The sequence below is a fragment of the Anopheles coustani genome, chromosome 2, assembly GCF_943734705.1.
Source record: "Anopheles coustani chromosome 2, idAnoCousDA_361_x.2, whole genome shotgun sequence".
Classification (NCBI taxonomy): Eukaryota; Metazoa; Arthropoda; class Insecta; order Diptera; family Culicidae; genus Anopheles; species Anopheles coustani.
Window position 1 is genome coordinate 43591361 of NC_071289.1, and position 20422 is coordinate 43611782.

Here is a 20422-nt window from a genome sequence, read left to right on the forward strand (position 1 = left end):
TACTTTAGTTTAGTGATGAGATTTTTTGAAATGTCTTGGAACGGAGTGGAACTGGGTTCCACAGCCTTAGGAGCAAGTCCGCGGAACTGGGTGCAAAGAACCTGATGACTGCTTGTATGAAAAACAGACTGGTGCGGACGGTGCACCTACCCGTCGCTGGTACACACAAGGAACTGGCTGGTCGGTCCGGCCCAGTTCACTACGTGTATAAAAAACAGACTGGTGCGGACGGTGCACCTACCCGTCGCTGGTACACACAAAGAACTGGCTGGTCGGTCCAGCCCAGTTCACTACGTGTATAAAAAACAGACTGGTGCGGACGGTGCACCTACCCGTCGCTGGTACATACAAAGAACTGGCTGGACGGTCCAGCCCAGTTCACTACGTGTATAAAAAACAGACTGGTGCGGACGGTGCACCTACCCGTCGCTGGTACACACAAAGAACTGGCTGGTCGGTCCGGCCCAGTTCACTACGTGTATAAAAAACTGATTGGTCTGGATGGTGTCCCTACCCGTTGCTTGTACACGTAAAGAACGGGCCGAACGGCTTCGACCCAGTTCTTTGTGTGTATAAAAAACAAGAACAGTTAGACTAGGGTCTCTAGTTGCGAGCTGTGAAATAGAAACTTTCTCTCGCTCTCTTCGACCGATCTGCGAGGCGGTAGTTTTAAGATACCTTTCATATTCGTTCCAAAGAACCTGTAGTCCGCTTTTGAGTGGACCTGGGTGCATCACCTCTCTCCTAGGAACGGATCGTTCCAGATAGGTGCTTCACGGACCTCGCAACACTACTTTAGTTGCTACTGCAGTCGCTGAATAAGCTCTTGCGTCTAAAATATTTCGTATCGCGAAACGTTGTTTAGTTGATTTTGTGTTGAATTCCGAATTGCATCCGTGAATCGAGATAAATTGAGTCTACACAAGGAGTGTGAAAATACATTTAAGTCTTCAGTTCACATCACAAAGCTTGCTTTGTGGAGCATACCAAAGCGTACAGCAATTATAACCGAGAGAAGATAGCAACAGGCGGACATCGGGTTCGAATCTGCCGAGACTAGGAAGAGTAACTAAAAGTGATCATCAAACTGTAGCGGAGCGTAGAGTGGATTTTTTCACAACACACACAAATCCACGCACGGCGGAAATGGTTATGGTAAAGACTATAGCGTCAAAAAGACTTAACAGGGAACTAGAACAGTTGCAAAGAAACCCGCCGACACTTTTCTCAGCAGTCCCTGTTCACCCACTTCTGCTTAAGTGGCAAGCTACAATCATGGGACCACCAGACAGCCCATACCAGGGAGGCATGTTTTCCTTAACATTAACATTTCCATTAAACTATCCGATGGAACCACCTGAGGTGGTTTTCACAACACGTATATACCACCCCAACATAAGCAGCGACGGTTCGATGCGTCCGGACATTCTACAAAATAAATGGTGGACACCTGTTCTTACCGTGTCAAAAGTATTATTATTTATCTACTGTATGCTTCGCGATCCAAATCCGGACGATCCACTGAATTTCGAAATCGCCCAAGTATATAAAACAAATCGGGAAATATATAATCGATTTGCACGGATCTGGACACAAAGATATGCAATGTAATACGTTCAAGGCGATTCTTTGCATCTAGCCTACGATATGAGTGGCGGCGGTGGCGTCTGCGGGATCAAAACCATCAGCAGTAACGAAGTCTTCAGTCAAGGCAAGTAAGAAGCACAAGAACAAGTCAACATCGACATCGTCGTAACAAACAGCAACATCACCAACCACATCCCCAACATCTTCAGCTTAACAGTAAACTCAAAGGACTAAGACTATTCATCATCGATTGGACCAGATATTATCCTCACTTTAGTATTTAGTTGCAACCTGTCCATTGATATACGAGAACAGTAACAAAAACCACCCCTTGGCAATACGACCGACAACAAAACTGAGCCAGAGTTTCTTTCGATCACTTTTGGTAAGTATTTTCTGTTGCGTATGGAAAAAGCATATTTCTCACCAAATCCATTAACACTAGCGTTTCTTCCTTTAGCTTCAGACTAATTTACATTGCGTTGCCATTGTAACTTCCACCCTGTAGGTGTAGCCAAGACTTTACCAACCAAGAATAGTCTGCGAAGTTTAATCGAATGCTGCCAGACATCCAGAAATAGGAACCGTTAATAAACTGATATCAAAAAGAAGAATTGTAGACTTAAAAGAGGCTATTGATCTTTGTATTCATGAAGAATTTTCTTGAACTCCTTGAATTTATTTGTCCAACATAACTGAACTCTTCAATTGTATAATCAATTTGATAAAAAATAACCCAATAAATTCAATAAATCTTCTTCTTCTTCTTCTTGGCGTCCTTGGCGAACCTCTTGGTCATGCCTGCCCGTTAAGGGCTTACGAGACTTATTTCCCTGTTGTACGTGGATAGTCAGTCCTCTCGTACAGGGGAGGGTCCGGTCTCGGTTGGGATTCGAACCCACGCCGTCGAGGTGGCGAGCCCTGGCGCTCATGGGCCTATTTTCTAACCGGCGCTACCGCTCGGCTGTCGCGGACCCCCCGCGATATACTACCTGTTAAAAGCTGTTTCATGATTCACGATCGTTGCCAGTTTTTTTCATAATTGCAGAATTACGAGGAGCTAGAGTAAGGTGGATGAAAACCTTTACAAACCCTCCATTTTTGTAAGCAAATATCACGTTAATCATGGACCGAAGCACTCGTCATAAAGGGAATACAGTGTACTAAAACAAGTTTATTTGCCCGATTGAGCCTCATTTGTAACGTGACCTTTAAGTTAAATTCTCATTATGATCGGATGAAAACTGCAATCACTCTTTCGAGTATTCGAAACATCATTAACTGCTGTCGTTAGGATTGCGATGCTTTGGTAACATGTTCTGCAATGTTATATGGGAAAAGCTTTATTTCAAGTCTAGCCTGAAGCTTGCGTTGCCTCGTCTAAGACGATGATGGATCAGCGAAGACCTTCTTGGGGTCACTGAATTATTAGTATGCATCTTATCTGCGCCAATCCAGGTTAAGCAAGCCTGGCCACCACCGTTTCTGATACAGCGCCATCTTTCCAAAACCCATCTCCATGTTAGGGTTGTCATCGCTAAACGGCTTGCCCTCATGTCGTCCCCTTCGGTCAGCACTTACTTAAGATGCAATTTATGGTTCTTTATCCGCATCCGTTTAACGCCTGCCCACCCCGTTTTCCCCTTTGAAGACCTTCTTCCCCTCCTGACCGAGCATGAGAAAGCGACAGAGAGCCCGCATTTTCAGAGCCAGGTTCCGGGCAGAGGGCCCGAACTTGCCCATAACGCTTAACGGCAGCCGCACGTGCCGGAAATTACAATCATAATAATCTTCTCATGACAGATGATTGTATGGTTTTTCGTCATGTCGCCGTCGTCGTCGTCCTGGTAATTGCGTGTGGAGACTGTCATCGTCGACGTTCCGACTGTAAAGTGACTCGAAACTCAAACCAAATCGAAATTGTTCGGGTGCGCCTGGCTCAAAGGCAGGTCCTAAGACGGTTTGGCCACGCATGAAGGTGTTAGGGTGGTCTGGGGATCCGTCGCATCGTCGGTTGGAGAAAGGTTTGTGACATTGTGATGTTTTTAAAGTCATGTTCAGTGCCGTACACACGCCCTGTCGTGATATTTATCCTGGTCGGGTGCGTTACCAAGAAATCTGCCGGGTTTTTTACTTTTATCTTATTACGCATCTTAGCAGCGTTTTAAGCATTTGAAATATTACAGATTATCTATTGATTAAAACAGATAAATCTTTATTCAAATAACAAATGTATGCATATAGTTATCTCGCTAGGATCTAGAGTCTCATTATTTCTATTCTCTTCTCTCATTTGTTGGTGAGAACTTAGTTCTGCAATCAGGGTAGCGTAGCGTCCCTATTCTTTGATGCATAGCCACACTAACGATCTCTTGCTTGGTTTTAAGCCGGAAAAAATGTTTTCAATTGACTTATCAACCCTCCGCTCGGTTTCATTCAACAAAAGATCCATCAACCATTATTAGCCATTCCAGTCCGAACCTCCGTCGCGTTGTCGGTGGTCAAAATAAGTCATAAATTGTCCAAAAAGACAGCGATGCAAAGCGCATAACAGGCATTGTAGCGTACCTCTCACAAACCCTGAGACCCTTAGTTTTTAGTTATGAGCGAGAGTGTAACAATTGGAAGGATGATAAAGGATATTTCCTTAGGACCAACACGTGTCTGTCACAACTGTCTGTGTATGTGAAGCGACACTCTTATCGGTCCTGGTGTACCTTCCCGCTTCGTGCGGCAATGTTTCAACTCACAATCAATGAAAATCGTCTCGATTTTTTGTTGGGAAACGAATCGCATTCCTTCCGTACATCTTTAAATTATATCTGCATGCATATATCGAGAAACTTTGAAGGCCAACGATAGAAGATGGTACTAAAGGATGAGTTGGAGTCTTGTTTGAGTAAACATCCTGTAAACCGGCCTATGGAAGGTCCCTAGTTTGTCCGGATTAAATGACTCCCTGTTCGCTAATGAACATCAAGCAAGTTGTCTCTAATTCCTTTGATTGGAAGACTTTCCTGCCCATGGCCTCTCGGTTATTTACCGCAGTCGTTTGCAATTTAAGGACCCTCTTTTATTGTCCATTTGTCTTCTTCTCCATCGCGTACGGAATTGCTTAGCTTTACGTCACTTTTACTTAGTTGTTGTGTTGTTTTGCACAATTGAATTTCCCTTTCGATTTGGTTCCCGCAAATCGGTCGTGGTTGGTTTGGGGCAAGACATTTAACATCAACTGAGGGTGGAGTTTTTTTCTTAGTGAGCTTTTTACTCACTTTCTACGTTGCTAATAAAAAGAAAAAAAACTTTTCGGTCAACCCCATCCACGACCTACACTTTTACCTAACCAACCAGTAGTGAATCGCGTTTTTCTTTCTTTCTTTAGAGTTTCCGATCAGGGAAAACTTTCCTGTGTGGTCAACTAACCATTCAACCGTCTTCGTCCCGTGTACATCAAAATTGAGAACGGCTTCGAGTGGAACTAGCATTTTGTCGGACTTTTTTCTTCACGCAGACCTGCTATGGGGAAATGTCCGGAAAAGTTTTGCTTGTCGCCTTTTCCAGATAAATTTTGCGGTTACTATGATGCCTGGTATTGTTGTTTGCTGGCGGTTAAGTTTGTTGGGAATTCGGAACCAACAGAAAATCGAATCATGCTTCCATTTGTCTGAAATACTTATTCAATTCGATGTTCGGGTCGTTTGAATATTGTTGAGTTTATAATTTTCAAACTATTGAAACTCGAAACCCTTATAAATAACATTTGTTGCAACTTGGCTTTGTTGTACGTAAACTTTAAATTACTAAAACTTTCGAAAATGGTACAAGTGTCTTATAAAATGATTTGCTTCTTTATTCTGAACTAGCTCTAAACATAACTCAAGATAAATTGTTTTAAAACAACTAAACACCATCACCAAATTCTCGTTCCACAGTTTCCATTTCAATGTTTTCTTTAATTAACAATTTGATCTTCCGATTGCTGAGAAGATTTGTTGACTTTAAGTATCCGTATCGTCATTCTCAGAACAAAGATCAATTTTCAAAGCCCTTACAAACCATTTAACCCAATTACAACAAATCGACATTATAATACGTCCAGTTGCATCCAGCTTTCTCGGCTTGACCTTTGCAAAAGAAATAGCACCCAGCTTCCGGACGGATTCCGATTTGCCACTCCACTCCTCAACGTCGTCTGATGAGCACTGTATGGATGAAGGTTGAAAAGGGATCTTTTAAGAATACTTTCTAATAAATTAGCTCTTGTTCCGGCCGGTCAAAGGTAGACACACAGCGTGCAGGCCGGAGCTACCTTCGTCAAACGTTAGACAACGCCAGATTCTTTCACGACCCTGTGGCAGAATCGTTTCTAAACGATTGAACAATTTAATCTACAGAAAGACGAAGGGCTCGAACAGGAAAGGAAATGCCTCGTCTTCGCCTGTACATTTTCTGCTTGACCCGGCCGAAAGTGAGATGTAAGAAGAAAAGGTGCCTGTTTCGTTGCGGATTCAAGGTCCAGAAGAAATGAACATTTCAGCTCTTCCCGCTGGCCAACGGAACGGAATTCTTAAGACATGAGAAGAAAACTCGTCATGAAAATCGCGAAGGAACAGAACTTACACACAACAATAAACCAGTATACCCATTTTGAACTGGCAATGCGAAGCCACGACCGATTGTTTGGTGAAGCGAGGTGAGCGAGAAAACAAACATAAACACGGCTCCTACTGATATTGCATCCCTCCATGCCAGGTCTCGCCAGGGTTTCCTAGCTGGTGGTGGTCACCTTAAAGCGATTGGTTTGTTTCTGGGTGTTCCTGAATGAAGACCACACATGAGGTCAGTCGAGCGCAGCCTTTTCCAATGTGGCAGTTGCACTTCAGCCAATTGGTTATGGAATTTGGGACCTTTTTTGGCGATTGCTGTATTCTGGTGGTGTTTCATTCGGAGTTCGAAACACCCTGATTGTATTGATTTCGTATTTGAATTCGTTTGTTTTCACAAAGTCTGCACTTTTTCTATTGAAAAAAACGAATGAAATCGTCTATTGGAGGGTTTCCCCAGACACACACATCAAACATGCTGCATAACGTTCAAGGTATTTGCAACTTGTCAAAACACTTGCAAAACGTGCTGTTCGATGACGGAAGCTGCAATGAGAAGACGGATCTGGCAGAATGGTGGTGCCATAACCTTACATAAAATACATAAACATCACGTAACTCGCGTTCGCGTTTTGGCTCCAACAGGGAGGGAGAAACCAACTCGAAACTAATTCCAGCCAAAACGGTGGTGCGGCTTAAGTGCCAACCGAAACTGCCTGGACGGAGAACCAGGCTGGCAAGATCGATGGATTGGAGGGCGTCAGTGTCGCGAAACCGATTCATTCCTCGCTCGTGCGGGTAGAAGAAGTTGATGTTGTAACCAAGGGAGGGAGGAAACTGAGAGTCGGCCCTCGTGTTGACTTGGAACCGGTTTTCTTTCATCCCCTTCCCGCACCATCCCGCGGACGGGTAAGACAGTTTTGTGAAACATTATTCACGTCTTGTTGGATGTCAATTGAGCGATTTATTTGACATTCCTCGTAACCGCCGGCTCGTAACCGCTCCCCGATCTCAGCTCTGAGAGGGAATTTCATCCAAGGTCCCGCGATCCTCGCGGACGAATCTCACATACACATCCTCGAGACGACTCGCGAGGAGGAGGAGGAGAAGGAATTTGCCAAACGGTTTCTTCTGGCAGTTTGGATGGAAGCCTTCTTCGTCGAAATCTCCAGCGTCGTCGTTGTTGGCGTTGTTGGTCCCGAAAACTCTACCAACACACGCGGTGGTTTGTTTGCGTATGAGAGTTTACAAATTACCCTCAATAGAGTGGGGAGGTGAAACAGCACCAGTTGATATAAAGTGTGATATTTGTTTAGTTAATGACCGTAACCACCATACCGAAGGGGTTGGCTTTACTTGATTTGAGTCGTAAAAGAGTTGTTTTTCTCTACCACCGAACACGCCCAGCTTTGGGGAGTTCCCTTCTATGCAGTAAATCAATTAAACTAGCCTTTGACACCAGCTTGTTAGTTGGAGCGTCTGTTGTTTTGTTTTTTTTTTTAATATCAATGACTTAACGTTCCAACTCATTTCGATTTTTTTTTTGTGAGAACTAATCAATAATGCAAGTTTAATTGTATTCTCCCACCAGAGCTTAACTTTAAACGCAAAACTTTGAAATCAGAGATGGGATTGAAGAATCAGATTTTTTAAATAAACTTCCATTCCTTTTCTAGCAGGGGTAAATTCATGTTTCCCTTCATAAAAAAAAATAATTCAAGAAATAATCTTAGTATTACAAAAACCTCATAGTATTCACTGTTTTTGTTTCGTGGCCATATTTTCAATTTATTTATCATACTGTTTATATTACGTCTTCTAATAGACCAATCTTCTAATGCAGTGGTCTTCTAATAACTCAGTAGTAGTTTATTGAACCCTGGTACGAATGTTACATGTTAAACAGTCACTTTACTCGAAGTCTATTGCATTACGTTGCATGTTTCATTTCATTCCGCATGCTTGTTGTACGTTAGACGGAGTTTTCAGTTCGGCAGTGAATCAGAGCGGAGGTTAGCAGTGCAGTTCCTGAAAGGGTTAGCGGAAAAGTAAGGTTACGGCACGACCGCGTGGTCACGCCGAGCTGGAGCTCAGGTCAGAAAAATCCTAGCTGCCGCACATCTCGTTCTGTTTGAGTCAATCAAGCGGACCACGAGTTCTTGTGTCCTGACAACGGAAGGAATTATCCCTCCCGTGGCCGGCGGGTGGACATATGGCTATTATTAGCCGGTCCTAAAGGACGAGCCCCTTCATAGGAGTTCGGACAGAGTCGGTACGCCTCTGATTACGAGTAAGGGAACAAACGTTCGACTTAGCGTAGGAGGATATACCCCGACTCGCATAGCGAAAGAAGAAGAAGAAGTACGTTAGACGAGCTATTTTAGTTCGCATTTTTAAACCAACCCAAAACAAACCAAGAAAAATGTTTTTCCCAAAGGGAAAAGCGTGCAACGGCCACAAGTACTCATGTGAGTTGTCGCTTTTTTCCTTGGCTTTGGTTCTAAACTAGTTCATCTAAACTGAAACCGAACATCCCCAGACCCCCAATCCTTTCAGATGCCGCGAAGCTATGCGCATGAAGTATGTTGTCGTCATATTTCTTACCACCTGACAGCGCGCCAAGCGGAAACGCCAAGGCAAAGCGCATTCCGTCAACAGCGCTCCGGCAGCCTGGAGTTGGTCCGTCGAGGAACGGGATCCCCGGAGGAAATGTCTTTGCGCATCTTTCGCGGTGGACCGGGAGTGAACGTCCTGCCGGATGTAAAATTATCACCTGAAGGCCATGATTTATTGAGATTCCGGTGGGTCCTTTGGCGTTCTCGATTAAAATACGACAGACGACATAGAACGTACATTGTCGCCACAGTCCCCCAGAGGAAAATACTTACACATGTCTATGTGTGTGTGAGGGATACATATTTTAATGAGAACAATAATTTGGGTGTCGTTTCAGGGTTTTACCAGCTAACCACCAAAATAACGATCACTCCAGGCCTGAGGGCTGACGTTAAAACCACAGGCTGAGGATAAAAAGTTTGGGTTCGAAATTTTAATGCAACCAATTTGAGAGTGCAGAAGAAGAAATAAAAAAAAAAATATCTGAAAAATGATACGACACAGTGTGTTTGGTTAGCGAGAACGTAAATTGCACACCAAGAGAAAGGCGTGTGCATGATGTTGACATAAAATGGGACAGTTGGTATTTATAATTCATAAAACCCGATCAGGACGAACGTGGATTTCAGTTTTGGGTTCATTAGTGTAACTGAAATTCATTTGGTAGGAACATGTAATGTTAGCTCGTGGTTTTAATGGAGCTTTTGGGGGAAAAATAATGATTATGAAAGATATTTGGTTTAACCGGGATTGTCAGATTATTTGGTTGCAATGTGATAGATTTATAATTTTTATAACATTTTGCGGTACGAAAATAATAATAACTGATACTTTAAACCACTCTATGCCCACTAATCTCTATTATGAAATGATAGAAATAAATCACGTTTACAATCGTACTCTAATCGAATGCTTTGCAGAAAACAGTTAAGAAATGTTAATCGTTTAATGAACCTCCTTTTCATCACTTGTTCATGCTTGAGATTAAAATTCCTTCAAATTCCGCCGTTTCAAGTGCCGATTTAATGGTTCGCCGGACTTACCTCCTGGCAACCCGGCAATTAACTCGATACAAATGGTAATGAAAAACGACCTGAAAACACGCCACCGTTCTTTCCTCCACTTGGAAACTCCGTTCCGCGGAAATTACACATCTCATAATAAGCCGCGGTTGGCGCCAGCCCACCATTTCCAGCAAACATTCTGCTGGACAGATTTTATGATCGACGTTGTAAAACTTTACAACCGCAAGTATAACATCCCACCTCAACAAAATCTTTCATTCGGCGCCATTGCAAATCGTTTTCCCGGGCGAATAAAGTAATTTTCCACACGGGTTCCGCGAGCACTGTGTTTTCCCGCCCGAAGGAATGTTTTGCGGAATTGTTTAGCGGAAAATTCTCTCTGATTCGAAAACTGGTGAGGCAAAATTCGGTTCATTCGCACTTCATAAGCACTGAGTTAAGTGGTGGTTGGGTTTGTGTGTGCAAAGTAACGGTACGAAATTAGCATGATTTATTTCATCCCAACCTCAGGGGTAGCATACTACAATTATTGATAAACCACTAGACTGTTGCAAAGATGTTTCCCCCACATAAATTAAGTTTCCCACACATAAATTAGTTTCAATTTTAATCACTTTAATGAGTGTTTTTGAAACAGAATCAACTTCAATAAAGTAATCTGCATATCTAATCCTGGTTTCACTTAATTTAGTGGCATGTTTATTCCGGTTCGCGATTTACACCTTCTGACGGCCTCATGTTCAGTGAGGCCACGACCCTTCCACACAAACACGCACCAGGATTTTCGAAAAACAATCGTCTACAGGACACACAACTCATTGACTAGATCTGTCGATGTTTGCAGAATTGTCGAACCGTTCGAGAGCCAAAACAATTATTTTCTAACATTTCATATATTTAATTTAAAACAACAAACGATATTGAACACTGAACACTTATGATTTATTGGCTTTTCTCTATGCTATTCAATTACTTTAACCAATGGTTCGTTACTTTTTCACGTTTTATTAGAGGAAGCATAAATTATGTCACTTTCCATGCAGCTTATCCAACTGAGGTCCATGATATCCCACAGCGCCCAGTGGGCGTGCCTTGGAAAAGTTATCAATTCGGTCGAAGTATGATCTCGATTAATTTTCTTCCCCCTTTCTCAACCACTAGTTCGGCTTCTCGCACTTGAAACACAGAAGCTTTGCAATATTTTTTTCTAACCCTTACGCATAGCGTTTCGATGATCGATGCGTTCGTGAACGGATCCATTCTACGTTCTTTTCCATTCCTTATCGCATCCATTCCATTCATTTTCCATTCCTTCAAAGAGCATGTTTCCAAATTTACTGCCAAGTTTTACTCCGTCGGGGAAAACCCCATTTAATCCTTAGCAAGGAAAGGTAAGTCAGTGAGTTTATTATGGATTATGAAATGAAATTTCCATAATACTTAAATTTGTCTGCCCGATCACGTAACTTTTCCGTTCGGTAGCTGGGCTTTCGAAATGGAAAAGTACGTAAAACAATTGAGAAGTGCAACTGTACATATATTTCCTGAATCGGAACGGAAGGTGTGAATCATAAAATCAGCTCCATACGGATGATCTGTAATGCAGCTTTCATGCTACTGTTGGTGCTGAAGATTGATGGATAGAAAAAGGGAAGGGTATAAATTTTTTCAAGTACCTATGAAAACATAATGCCAGTTTACGATACGTCGTTGAATAAATAATCAATGTCAACGTTGACGTCTCAAAGCAAAAGTTTCAAGGTTTTCTTAACAGTTGGATTTTTCGTCACTCACTCGTGACTTTTGCCATCGGACCTCTTTCGTAGGCGAAGTGTAGGGTAATTATTCGATTCTTTTTCAAACCATTCACCCACGTGGGTGGTATTATTCACAGGGCAAGTGAACGAACGTGGCTTCCATTCTCCATTACAAGCAGAAAATATTGTCCATTGTCAAAGAAGGGATTTAAAGATTATGATTTACGATCAAATGTGATGAATACAAATACAAATAGTTACAATGTTTGGCAAAAGTCAAAGAGAAATATGATGAAGCTGCTGTCCATAAATGTGCTGTAATTTAATGCTCTTAACTGTTTTAGTGCCAATAGTAAATATTACGAATGATTCATTTTGCTTTTGAATTTCATTGTTCAATTTCATTTTATTTAATAGACGCTCAAATGTAATTGATATAATTCAAAAATATTGCGTATGAAAATAAAAAATTATCGAGGAAAACTGAACTGCATACCACTGATAACAGGAATTAAAATAGAAATCTTCACCGTTTTGCTTCAATTTGTTCCGTGGATAATTGCATCAAATAACACCCCAATCAAATGCTCAATTCAAGTATCATTATCCCTTCGTATATGGTCTCTTGGCATCGTCCTCCAAATCCATCCGCCCCTGTTTGAGTTTCAATTCACCCAGCCTTAAAGCCCGGAGGCAACATCAATTTGGTTCCAACCGTGACCGTGACGTGCCGATTGCTTACACCGCCATTTCCTGCCCACGAATTCGCGTTGCAATTGATTGAGCGTCAAATGCTTCGAATAGTTCTTCCAGCAGGTCCAAGGGAAAGTCCACCTTCTCAGGAAGGGCTGCGTGCTTTTCAGTGTAAGCGTTGTTAATGTTGTGTTTACTGGTGCTCTTTTGGCCCTGCTGGAAAACGGCTGAAGACGGCACATTCGCGCGAGTTCAAAACATGCCGTCCATGTTGTGGCATTAAAGCGTCATTTAATGATGGTCGTCACTGTCTTCGTGTGTCGTTCCGTGTGCCGGAATTTCGCATCCATAGTAAGACGTGCACCGCTGGAATGAGTGTCGGGAAGACGTACGAGCCTCGCAAAGAAATTATTGTAACATCAGCTCGTAACATCCTATATAATAATTTTCCTTCCGAGGGTCGACCATGGCCCAACAAACACGCGCGCGAAAAGTAATCCATATTCGATCGATGACTGATTCGATGCCGCTACTAATTCAAAATCAGAAAACTGGGCCTGCTAAACAAAACCGACCCTTCTGTGCGCAATTGTTGGAATTTTGAGTTGTTAGTGTTTGTAAGAGTGAGAGAAAGAAATAGGGAAAGGTAGAACGAGAAAGCGAGAGAGAAAGAGAGAGACAAACAGTAAAGATAGAGGCAGTCATAGTGGGAAAAAGAGAGACAAAAATGGAAAGTATGACAAGGTGAGGCATAGGGATAGGGATAGATATAGCCAGAGAGCGAAAGAGAGAGAGAGAGAGATGAATAAAAAGGGAGAGAGATTATGAGAAAGAGAGGCAGTGTGAATGCGATGGGAGATAGGAGATGGGAGATGGGAGATGGGAGATGGGAGATGGGAGATGGGTGATTTGTGGCAGGAGGTTTGTGGTTTGTGATGGGTGGTGGGAGGTATGTTGGTGGGAGGTGAAAGGTGAGATTTGAGAGGTGGGTGGTGGGAGGTTTGAGGTGGACGGTGGTAGGTGGGTGCTGGGTGGTGGGTGCTGGGTGGTGGGTGTTGGGTGGTGGGAGGTGGTAGATGTTAGATGTTAGATGTGAAATGGGAAATGTGAGATGGAGAGGGAGGGAGAGAGAGAGAGAGAGAGAGAGAGAGAGAGAGAGAGAGAGAGAGAGAGAGAGAGGGAGAGAGAGAGAGAGAGAGAGAGGGAAAGAGAGAGAGAGAGGGAGAGGGAGAGAAAGGGAGAGAGGGAGAGGGAGAGAGAGGGAGAGAGAGAGAGAGAGAGAGAGAGAGAGAGAGAGAGAGAGAGAGAGAGAGAGAGAGAAATCCAACGGCATTGGACGGTATGTCCGAGTTCACTTCGCGATTATGTGAGAGGAAGTGAGAACAATCACGCTCGCACACAGGATTAGCTTATAACGCAGCCAATCGATTCGTACTCGAATCTCAATGCATGTGTTTGCGGATCTACGAATACAAGAAAACAAAAGAAGAATGCGAGAAGTGGGGACCGCTATCCACGGCAGAGTATACGGACGACCGATCCGAGAGTACTGTTGTTCGGACAGGTAGCTTAACCTTCCACGAAACGGACAAGGCAAGAGATGGGGGTCGTTCCTTCCGCGAAACACAGGAAGTGCGGGATAGAAAGCGGCAGAGTGTGCCGAACGTCGAGTCGTTACTGCGCCTTTCGCGAATCGTCACACACATGGAAGGAATTCTCCATTACAAACGAAAGAAAGGAGAAACTGATACGTGGGGAATAGCGAACCCCAGAATTTGCAGCGAATGCGGCACGGATGGCATGGAGAGAGAAGGAGGTACAATGCAATTGACATCTCTGAATTGTTTTAATACTGTTTGAGAGGATTCTTACTATTGGCCGAAACAATGCGCAATTCACATCGCAATTCGCATTTACGGATTATCATGCGTAGTAGGAGTGTTATGCTTAGTTTACACGAGACGCAAAAAACATTTTTTTGTAAACCTTTTTTTCACACGCTGGCCGAAAAACAAATGTGCGCAGATTTTGACCGTTGACTGACTCACTAATAACATTTTACCGTTTGCAAAGGTTGCTTTGCGGTTCATGTAAGCTAAGCATAAAAAGTGGTGCAACCACAGGGCATGCGCTGTGGAGCACAGAAACTGGTACAATATGCTGTAACTCGGTACAAGCATCTGTCTTTGAAAAATTTCCTATTAACCGAGCTGTTTGATAGACGCGTTTAGTTTTTTGGTAACATTTTGCGATATAACAGTGTGTCAAAACGACAGGGCTGCATGCGTGATAGCGTGAGAATTGAGGAGTGAGAACGGGAACGCTCACTCGGGACTAATATTAGTTTAGAACTATATAGTTCAAATGTTTGAACCGGAGCCCGGGACGATATATAAACCCGAAAAGGACTGGGGGTTAGGATCAAGAAAACGGATGAATTAACTTAATTTTGACGAGTTGATTAAGTCTAAAATAATTATTCGCTTCGAACTCCTTCGAAATCCGAAAGTTGTAGTTACAACACAGTGCTTTTACATTTATGTCGATGGGGGCTTCAGTTAAAGGGATAAATTCTATGCGCCAAGATCAGGCACTGGTCGAACAGGGAGCGGGTCAGATTATTTCGTTAGTTTTGATCCCGCAATTCATATTTGTATTAGAACCCACTAACTGCTCGGCAATTGTCAATACAATATACCTTCGGCAGAAAGACCTAGAAACTGTAACGGGGACGACATGGAACCTTTAATGGGCCGGTAGATGAGCCAGGAACTGCTGACGGGCCAGGTACCTGGCCTAAAAAACCTAGTTGATTGATAAATCACTTGTTTGGGTCCCTCACTTTCTGTCCGGTTGCTCGTCGCTTATTTTCGTCTCTTCGAAAACCTAAAAAAAAACGAACGGGATTGGCACGTGAAAACTATGCGACTTACAAAACGCCACATGCGGTAGCCATGCAGAAGATGAACGTGGTTGTCATTTAACTCGTTTCTCTCACCGCACAGGACGCAAGTAAAAACACGACACAACATTGCGATTTAATTGTTTAGGTTTGCGTCACTCGTCAGTCAAGGGGAGAAAAGGGAGGAAGGATGCAGAAAGAAGGAAAATCTTGGCATGATGCTCATGTCGTCGTTCTTACGATGAGGTTTACATCGAAAAGGTTCATCATTCGTCGGCATGTAAAAAGACAACATAGAAGGAAACATAGCTCTCGTTCGTACCGATGTGGTAAGTCATTCTTTTACGAGCTGGTAAGCCAGAAAAAGTGAATGAGTTAAATCTAACCCTTTTCGTTTTACTTTATTGGTTCACTTAATCTTGAATACTTAAGAAGAAAAAACCTAATAATAACTTGCAAGGATAGCTTTAATTTTGATTACCATCTAAATAGTATTGCATTGAATGTTAACATAGTTTTTTACAGGTTAAAACATTGTTTACTAAGAAGTTATACTGACTCAAATATCTGTTTCATCCAACCTCTTTGTACTGTTTATTTTAGAATAATCTTAAAATTCACTTTTCCGCATGAATTTTTAAGAACTTCAAAAAGTCATCTAAACATTCTTATGTTACATTGTTGATCATTTTCATCGTAAATTGGAACTACTTACAAAGATTTTCTAATTTATTGTATCTTTGAAATATTACGCATTATTACTCATCTTTTCTATGGTTTATAACGATATGTTACAGAATTGTATAATTATTGTATTCATTTTTTATTCTGTTTTTCTTTACTTCGCTTTATTTTGATAGCTGCTTTAAAACGAATCTTCTGAGCGCTTCTTGACACCTCTACACGTTTGTTTGACACTTGACTGGGGTTAAAACGTTCCGCGTCTAAGGAGTCCAAGTAGCGATACCTTCCAATAGGAAGGTGCTTCGAAAAAGGGCTGGTTTCATTGGTGGTGCCGCGTCGACTCGTGTCGTAGAGAGAATCTCTGTTTCTTCCAGATTGCACGCCGTTGCAATGTGAAAAAGATTTGCGTGTGTGCAGATCTGCAGCAGTGCAAACACTTGACCATCCCCCCGGAATGGTACCGACACTTTTCCCCGTCACGTCGCTTTTCCGATGGCTCCGGCTTGCGCCGGTACACCATCTCGCATAGGTGTTATGTTTTCTTCATGCAGGTGAAAATCAGAAAGTACGACGCTCTTGAGCTTGAGCATCACAAGGGCTTTAGTGTCGAATAGTGAAGTGCGCCCTGGAAACTCTAAGTTTTAACATAATTTAAACATCAAGCGAAAAATCACGACCTCACAATTTGTCGTCACCCCTCTCGGTTAGGGGCGGATCAAGCGGTACGCAAAGTAAGCGGCCGCGGGCGGCCTCGAGCTGATAGGAGGCCTCGAAGCAGTGAAAAATTTCCTAAAATTTTCAAGCTGCTCTCAGAAACAAAATATATCACATATTATGTAAGTCATCGTAAATTCAGATGACGAAAACAATGTTACAATAACAAAAGCATAATCATTTATATCGAAAATGGAAAAATATGAAACAATCCTTATGACCATTCTTTGGAACAATATTTTGCAGCGATTCAATGATACTAGTAAATCGCTACAATCTGTAGAATGTGAATTATTTAAAAGTTCGATGTTACTTAAATCGTTAGATCAATTTTTACAGACATTTCGTGATGAAGACAAGAACTATCCATGCGTGTGCAAAGATACAAGGAAGCTTTAGAACCATTTAGATTTTTTTTGATCGTCACATTCCTTTGGAAGACAAGAGCAAGCCATTAGAATACTTTAAAAATATGTATTAAAATGATATTGATGGCCCTACATTAGAGGCAGAATTGAAACACTTAACTGAATTAATACGAGAAGATGAGAGTAGAACTAATTATAAACAAAATGTAAATATAATGGACATATATAAAATAGCTAGGAATATGTCATGTACTTTTCCAAACGTAGAAATATTGATTAAGATATTCTATTTCTTCTTCAACTAATAGATGACTTGGCAAGAAAAAAGAAAAAACATATTAAACTACCCGGTATCGCTCAGGATTATTTGTAATATTGAAATATAACATTGTATGTGGTATAAATTTGCTTTGAGATGATGTCATAGTGAGAAATTACGAATATAGAATATGTGGTAGTAATAAAAAAAGCTCTTCGCGCTCCTAGTTTGATCCCAAATTCCAAAAAACACATACAATTTTGTTATTTGGGAGCCTCAAAATTCCTACCGCTTAAGGCCTCCAGTATCCTTGATCCGCCACTGCTCTCGGTACTCGTCTGTGCAAACATAAAACTCAGTCGTTTGCTCGTACGTAGTAGCAACTCCTCAAATTTACCATCGCTTCCTTCCACATCCTTTCAATTCATCGCTTTGTACCAAGAGGAGAAAAATACGACCAAGAAAACGACAACTAAGCAAGGAGTTTTGAGCACACAAAATTGTCATCAAACAATGCCCGCGTTTTTAATTTTGATTTTCACTGTCTTTGATCTCGAAGCGCGCAAAATCGGTCTGAGAGAGATTATGCAGGCGTAGGCCAACGTGTGACATCTTATATAAGGTTTTGGCCTATGCGTGTAATTTAGAGCCTAATAGAAAGAGCTTCAATTATGACACCGATTTCAAATAAGAACGCGTCCCAACCTTGTTACTGAGTAAATATAGATTTATTTGAGTTAAATATACAGTTTGGAAGCGATTGAATTAGTATATCGGGAGAAAATCCTTATAATCTACGACGCTGTCAAATTGTTGATAATGTATGCTCTAGGCGTATAGTTCGCACGAAGTTCGATTATTAAAACGTTACTTAATTTTTTTGTACTTGAAAAATATTTTTTCGTTGCGTTAAGTTTGAACTGACCCAACACTGATACGTGCTCGCAATCTCGTAGCTGATTGTCAGAGACTTTTTTTACGAAAATGCATTCATAGTGCAAAATAGCAGATACAAAATAGTATTTCAATGATTTATTAACATCCTTTATTTAACAATAATTAAGGTTAATAGCAGATACAAAATTATTTTAAAAAATATTAAAACCATAAAAGAAGCATGTTTATACTGTGGCCAAAGCTAGTAGAGAGCAACAAAAAGTGTGTTGGGAAATTGATCATTTTTCGGTGAAAACATCTAACAAACTCATAAATATGCTCAGATAGTTACTGTACATGCTCAGAAAGCAATTGCATGTTCAGTTAGCTTTGATGTTCATATAGCTGCTCTCAATTACCTCACCAATTATATTATTATATGATCAATTCAATGAGTGCAATGATGTTTTTAGTGATGATCCTCTAATAATGTGTTCAAAACTGGATTTTTTCTAAGAAACTTATTGATCAGGAGTGAGATTTAAAAATTATCCAAAAATATGTACCTTTCATCCTTTGCCAGCATGAAGTAGTTTATCGTAGCTAATCGTGAGCTTAAAGACTTAGACATGGATTAATTCATCTCATCCATTGCGTAAATTTTATTAAAAAACTAAGTGAAGTGTAGGATGAAAGGATGCTGGAGAAAAGAAAATAATACACCGTTTGAAACAGAAGAAATATACTTTTGGAGTGTATAAGACAAACGAAATATGTTAATAATTTATATCAAATAGTCATCAAAAAATAGTTGTAACAAGATAAAATGAATCGACTGTTCGTTGGTGTATGAAACCACAATGTTAGATGTACGTCTTTAGTCGGTATGTTGAGTCGGTGTATTTTTAAAACGCACGTTAAGATTCTTACAAAACGGTCTCAAAATCACGTTGCCACAAAAATCGGAATTCATCTCAACCCAACCTGAGGCTCACAACAACCAACCCCATCCGAGGTACGAGTATCTTTTGCAGCCGGTACCCGAGTAGCGGTTATGCTAAACTAAGAAATTGCCACCACCAAATACCTCATTGAGCCACAAAACCGCTGGATCTGTCGCTATTAGAGAAAGAAAGGGCTACCAGAGATCCCCCTCCCTGGTCGGGGGATCCCCCTCTTGCGCGCACAGACAGACGACAATTACTTCATGAATATTTGATAAGATTCCTCGTAACTCCGACACCGTGACCGTGACGACACGCGGAAACCAAATCCACCTCTTGTCGGATGGGTTTTTCGCGGCTCGAATCGCAGCGAAATCCCTCCGTGCTGTCTATTCCACCGACCGTCGGAATCATATTTCCCATTCGTTTTGCATCGCTTTTACCCTCTTCCGGGGACCGCTCTTAGGGAGGGAAGCAAAAATTGAATAAAAATCTCCGACCACAAGAAAAAAAGAAAACCTTGAGCATCTTTGGTGGAGTGGATTTTTTCGCACTTAGTACTCTACTCTTCAGCACCCGGTCTTATCCCCCGCACCGATGTGTTTGAGTGCGTTTTCAGTTAAGCTTTTCATCCCACGTCACCCTCACGAGGCGGAGGAAAGGGTTCAACATCCTAGGGCAGGGCAGTAAGATTTATTCGACTACATTACTAGCAGGGTTGCAGGGTCTGGTGGTTGGTTCGATTAAAAACAGCAACAGCAAGAATGAGCCACCGACAGGCACCGCAACAATCGGCTTCGGCTGCAAACCAACACGATTCAAGGTGATAAATTTAAAGGATTTAAAGGGCGCAAATCATTCAAGCAGCGTGCTGGAGATTTCGCCCGTCACATCTGTCATCTGCCATTTGCCTATCGCAGGAAAAGTTAATTTAATTACCACACGAACTGGTTTTTATTGGAATAAGCCGTTTGCAATTACTGGCAATAAAGGCGTTTTATTTGTGTTGGGTTTTGGGCGACTGCAAGAAGGGATGATAAAGTTGAGTTCTTTCATAAGGCACAAAAGGGTGAAATATTGATTGTGTCTCGTTATCCCTATTGAACACTATTAAACTTATCGTTCACTTGGAATGTCTTTTCAGTTTAAACATCGAAAATAATGTTACAAAAAAAACACTATACACTGTAAAAATACATCTGTGTAAACATAAATGAATCTTTGCGATTCAATTGAGAAGAATTGAAACATTAAGGCGACTTGCCTCATGATGCGTAATTATATGTTATATGTTTATTATATGTTTATTAGTTTGTCTTATTGCTTGCCTCTAGGGCTATGCAAATACTGCTTAAGATTAACACATGGATAATAATACTTAACTACATTGACG

General features: G+C 41.6%; 1 protein-coding gene across 1 annotated transcript; it reads left to right on the plus strand.

The window, feature by feature from the left end:
- Nucleotides 1-1146: 1146 nt before the first annotated feature.
- Nucleotides 1147-2335, plus strand: LOC131264427 (ubiquitin-conjugating enzyme E2-17 kDa-like). Its single transcript, XM_058266729.1, has 2 exons — nucleotides 1147-1972; nucleotides 2048-2335. The coding sequence occupies exon 1, from the start codon at nucleotides 1147-1149 to the stop codon at nucleotides 1609-1611; it is 465 nt and encodes a 154-aa protein (XP_058122712.1). The 3' UTR covers nucleotides 1612-1972; nucleotides 2048-2335.
- Nucleotides 2336-20422: the final 18087 nt, after the last annotated feature.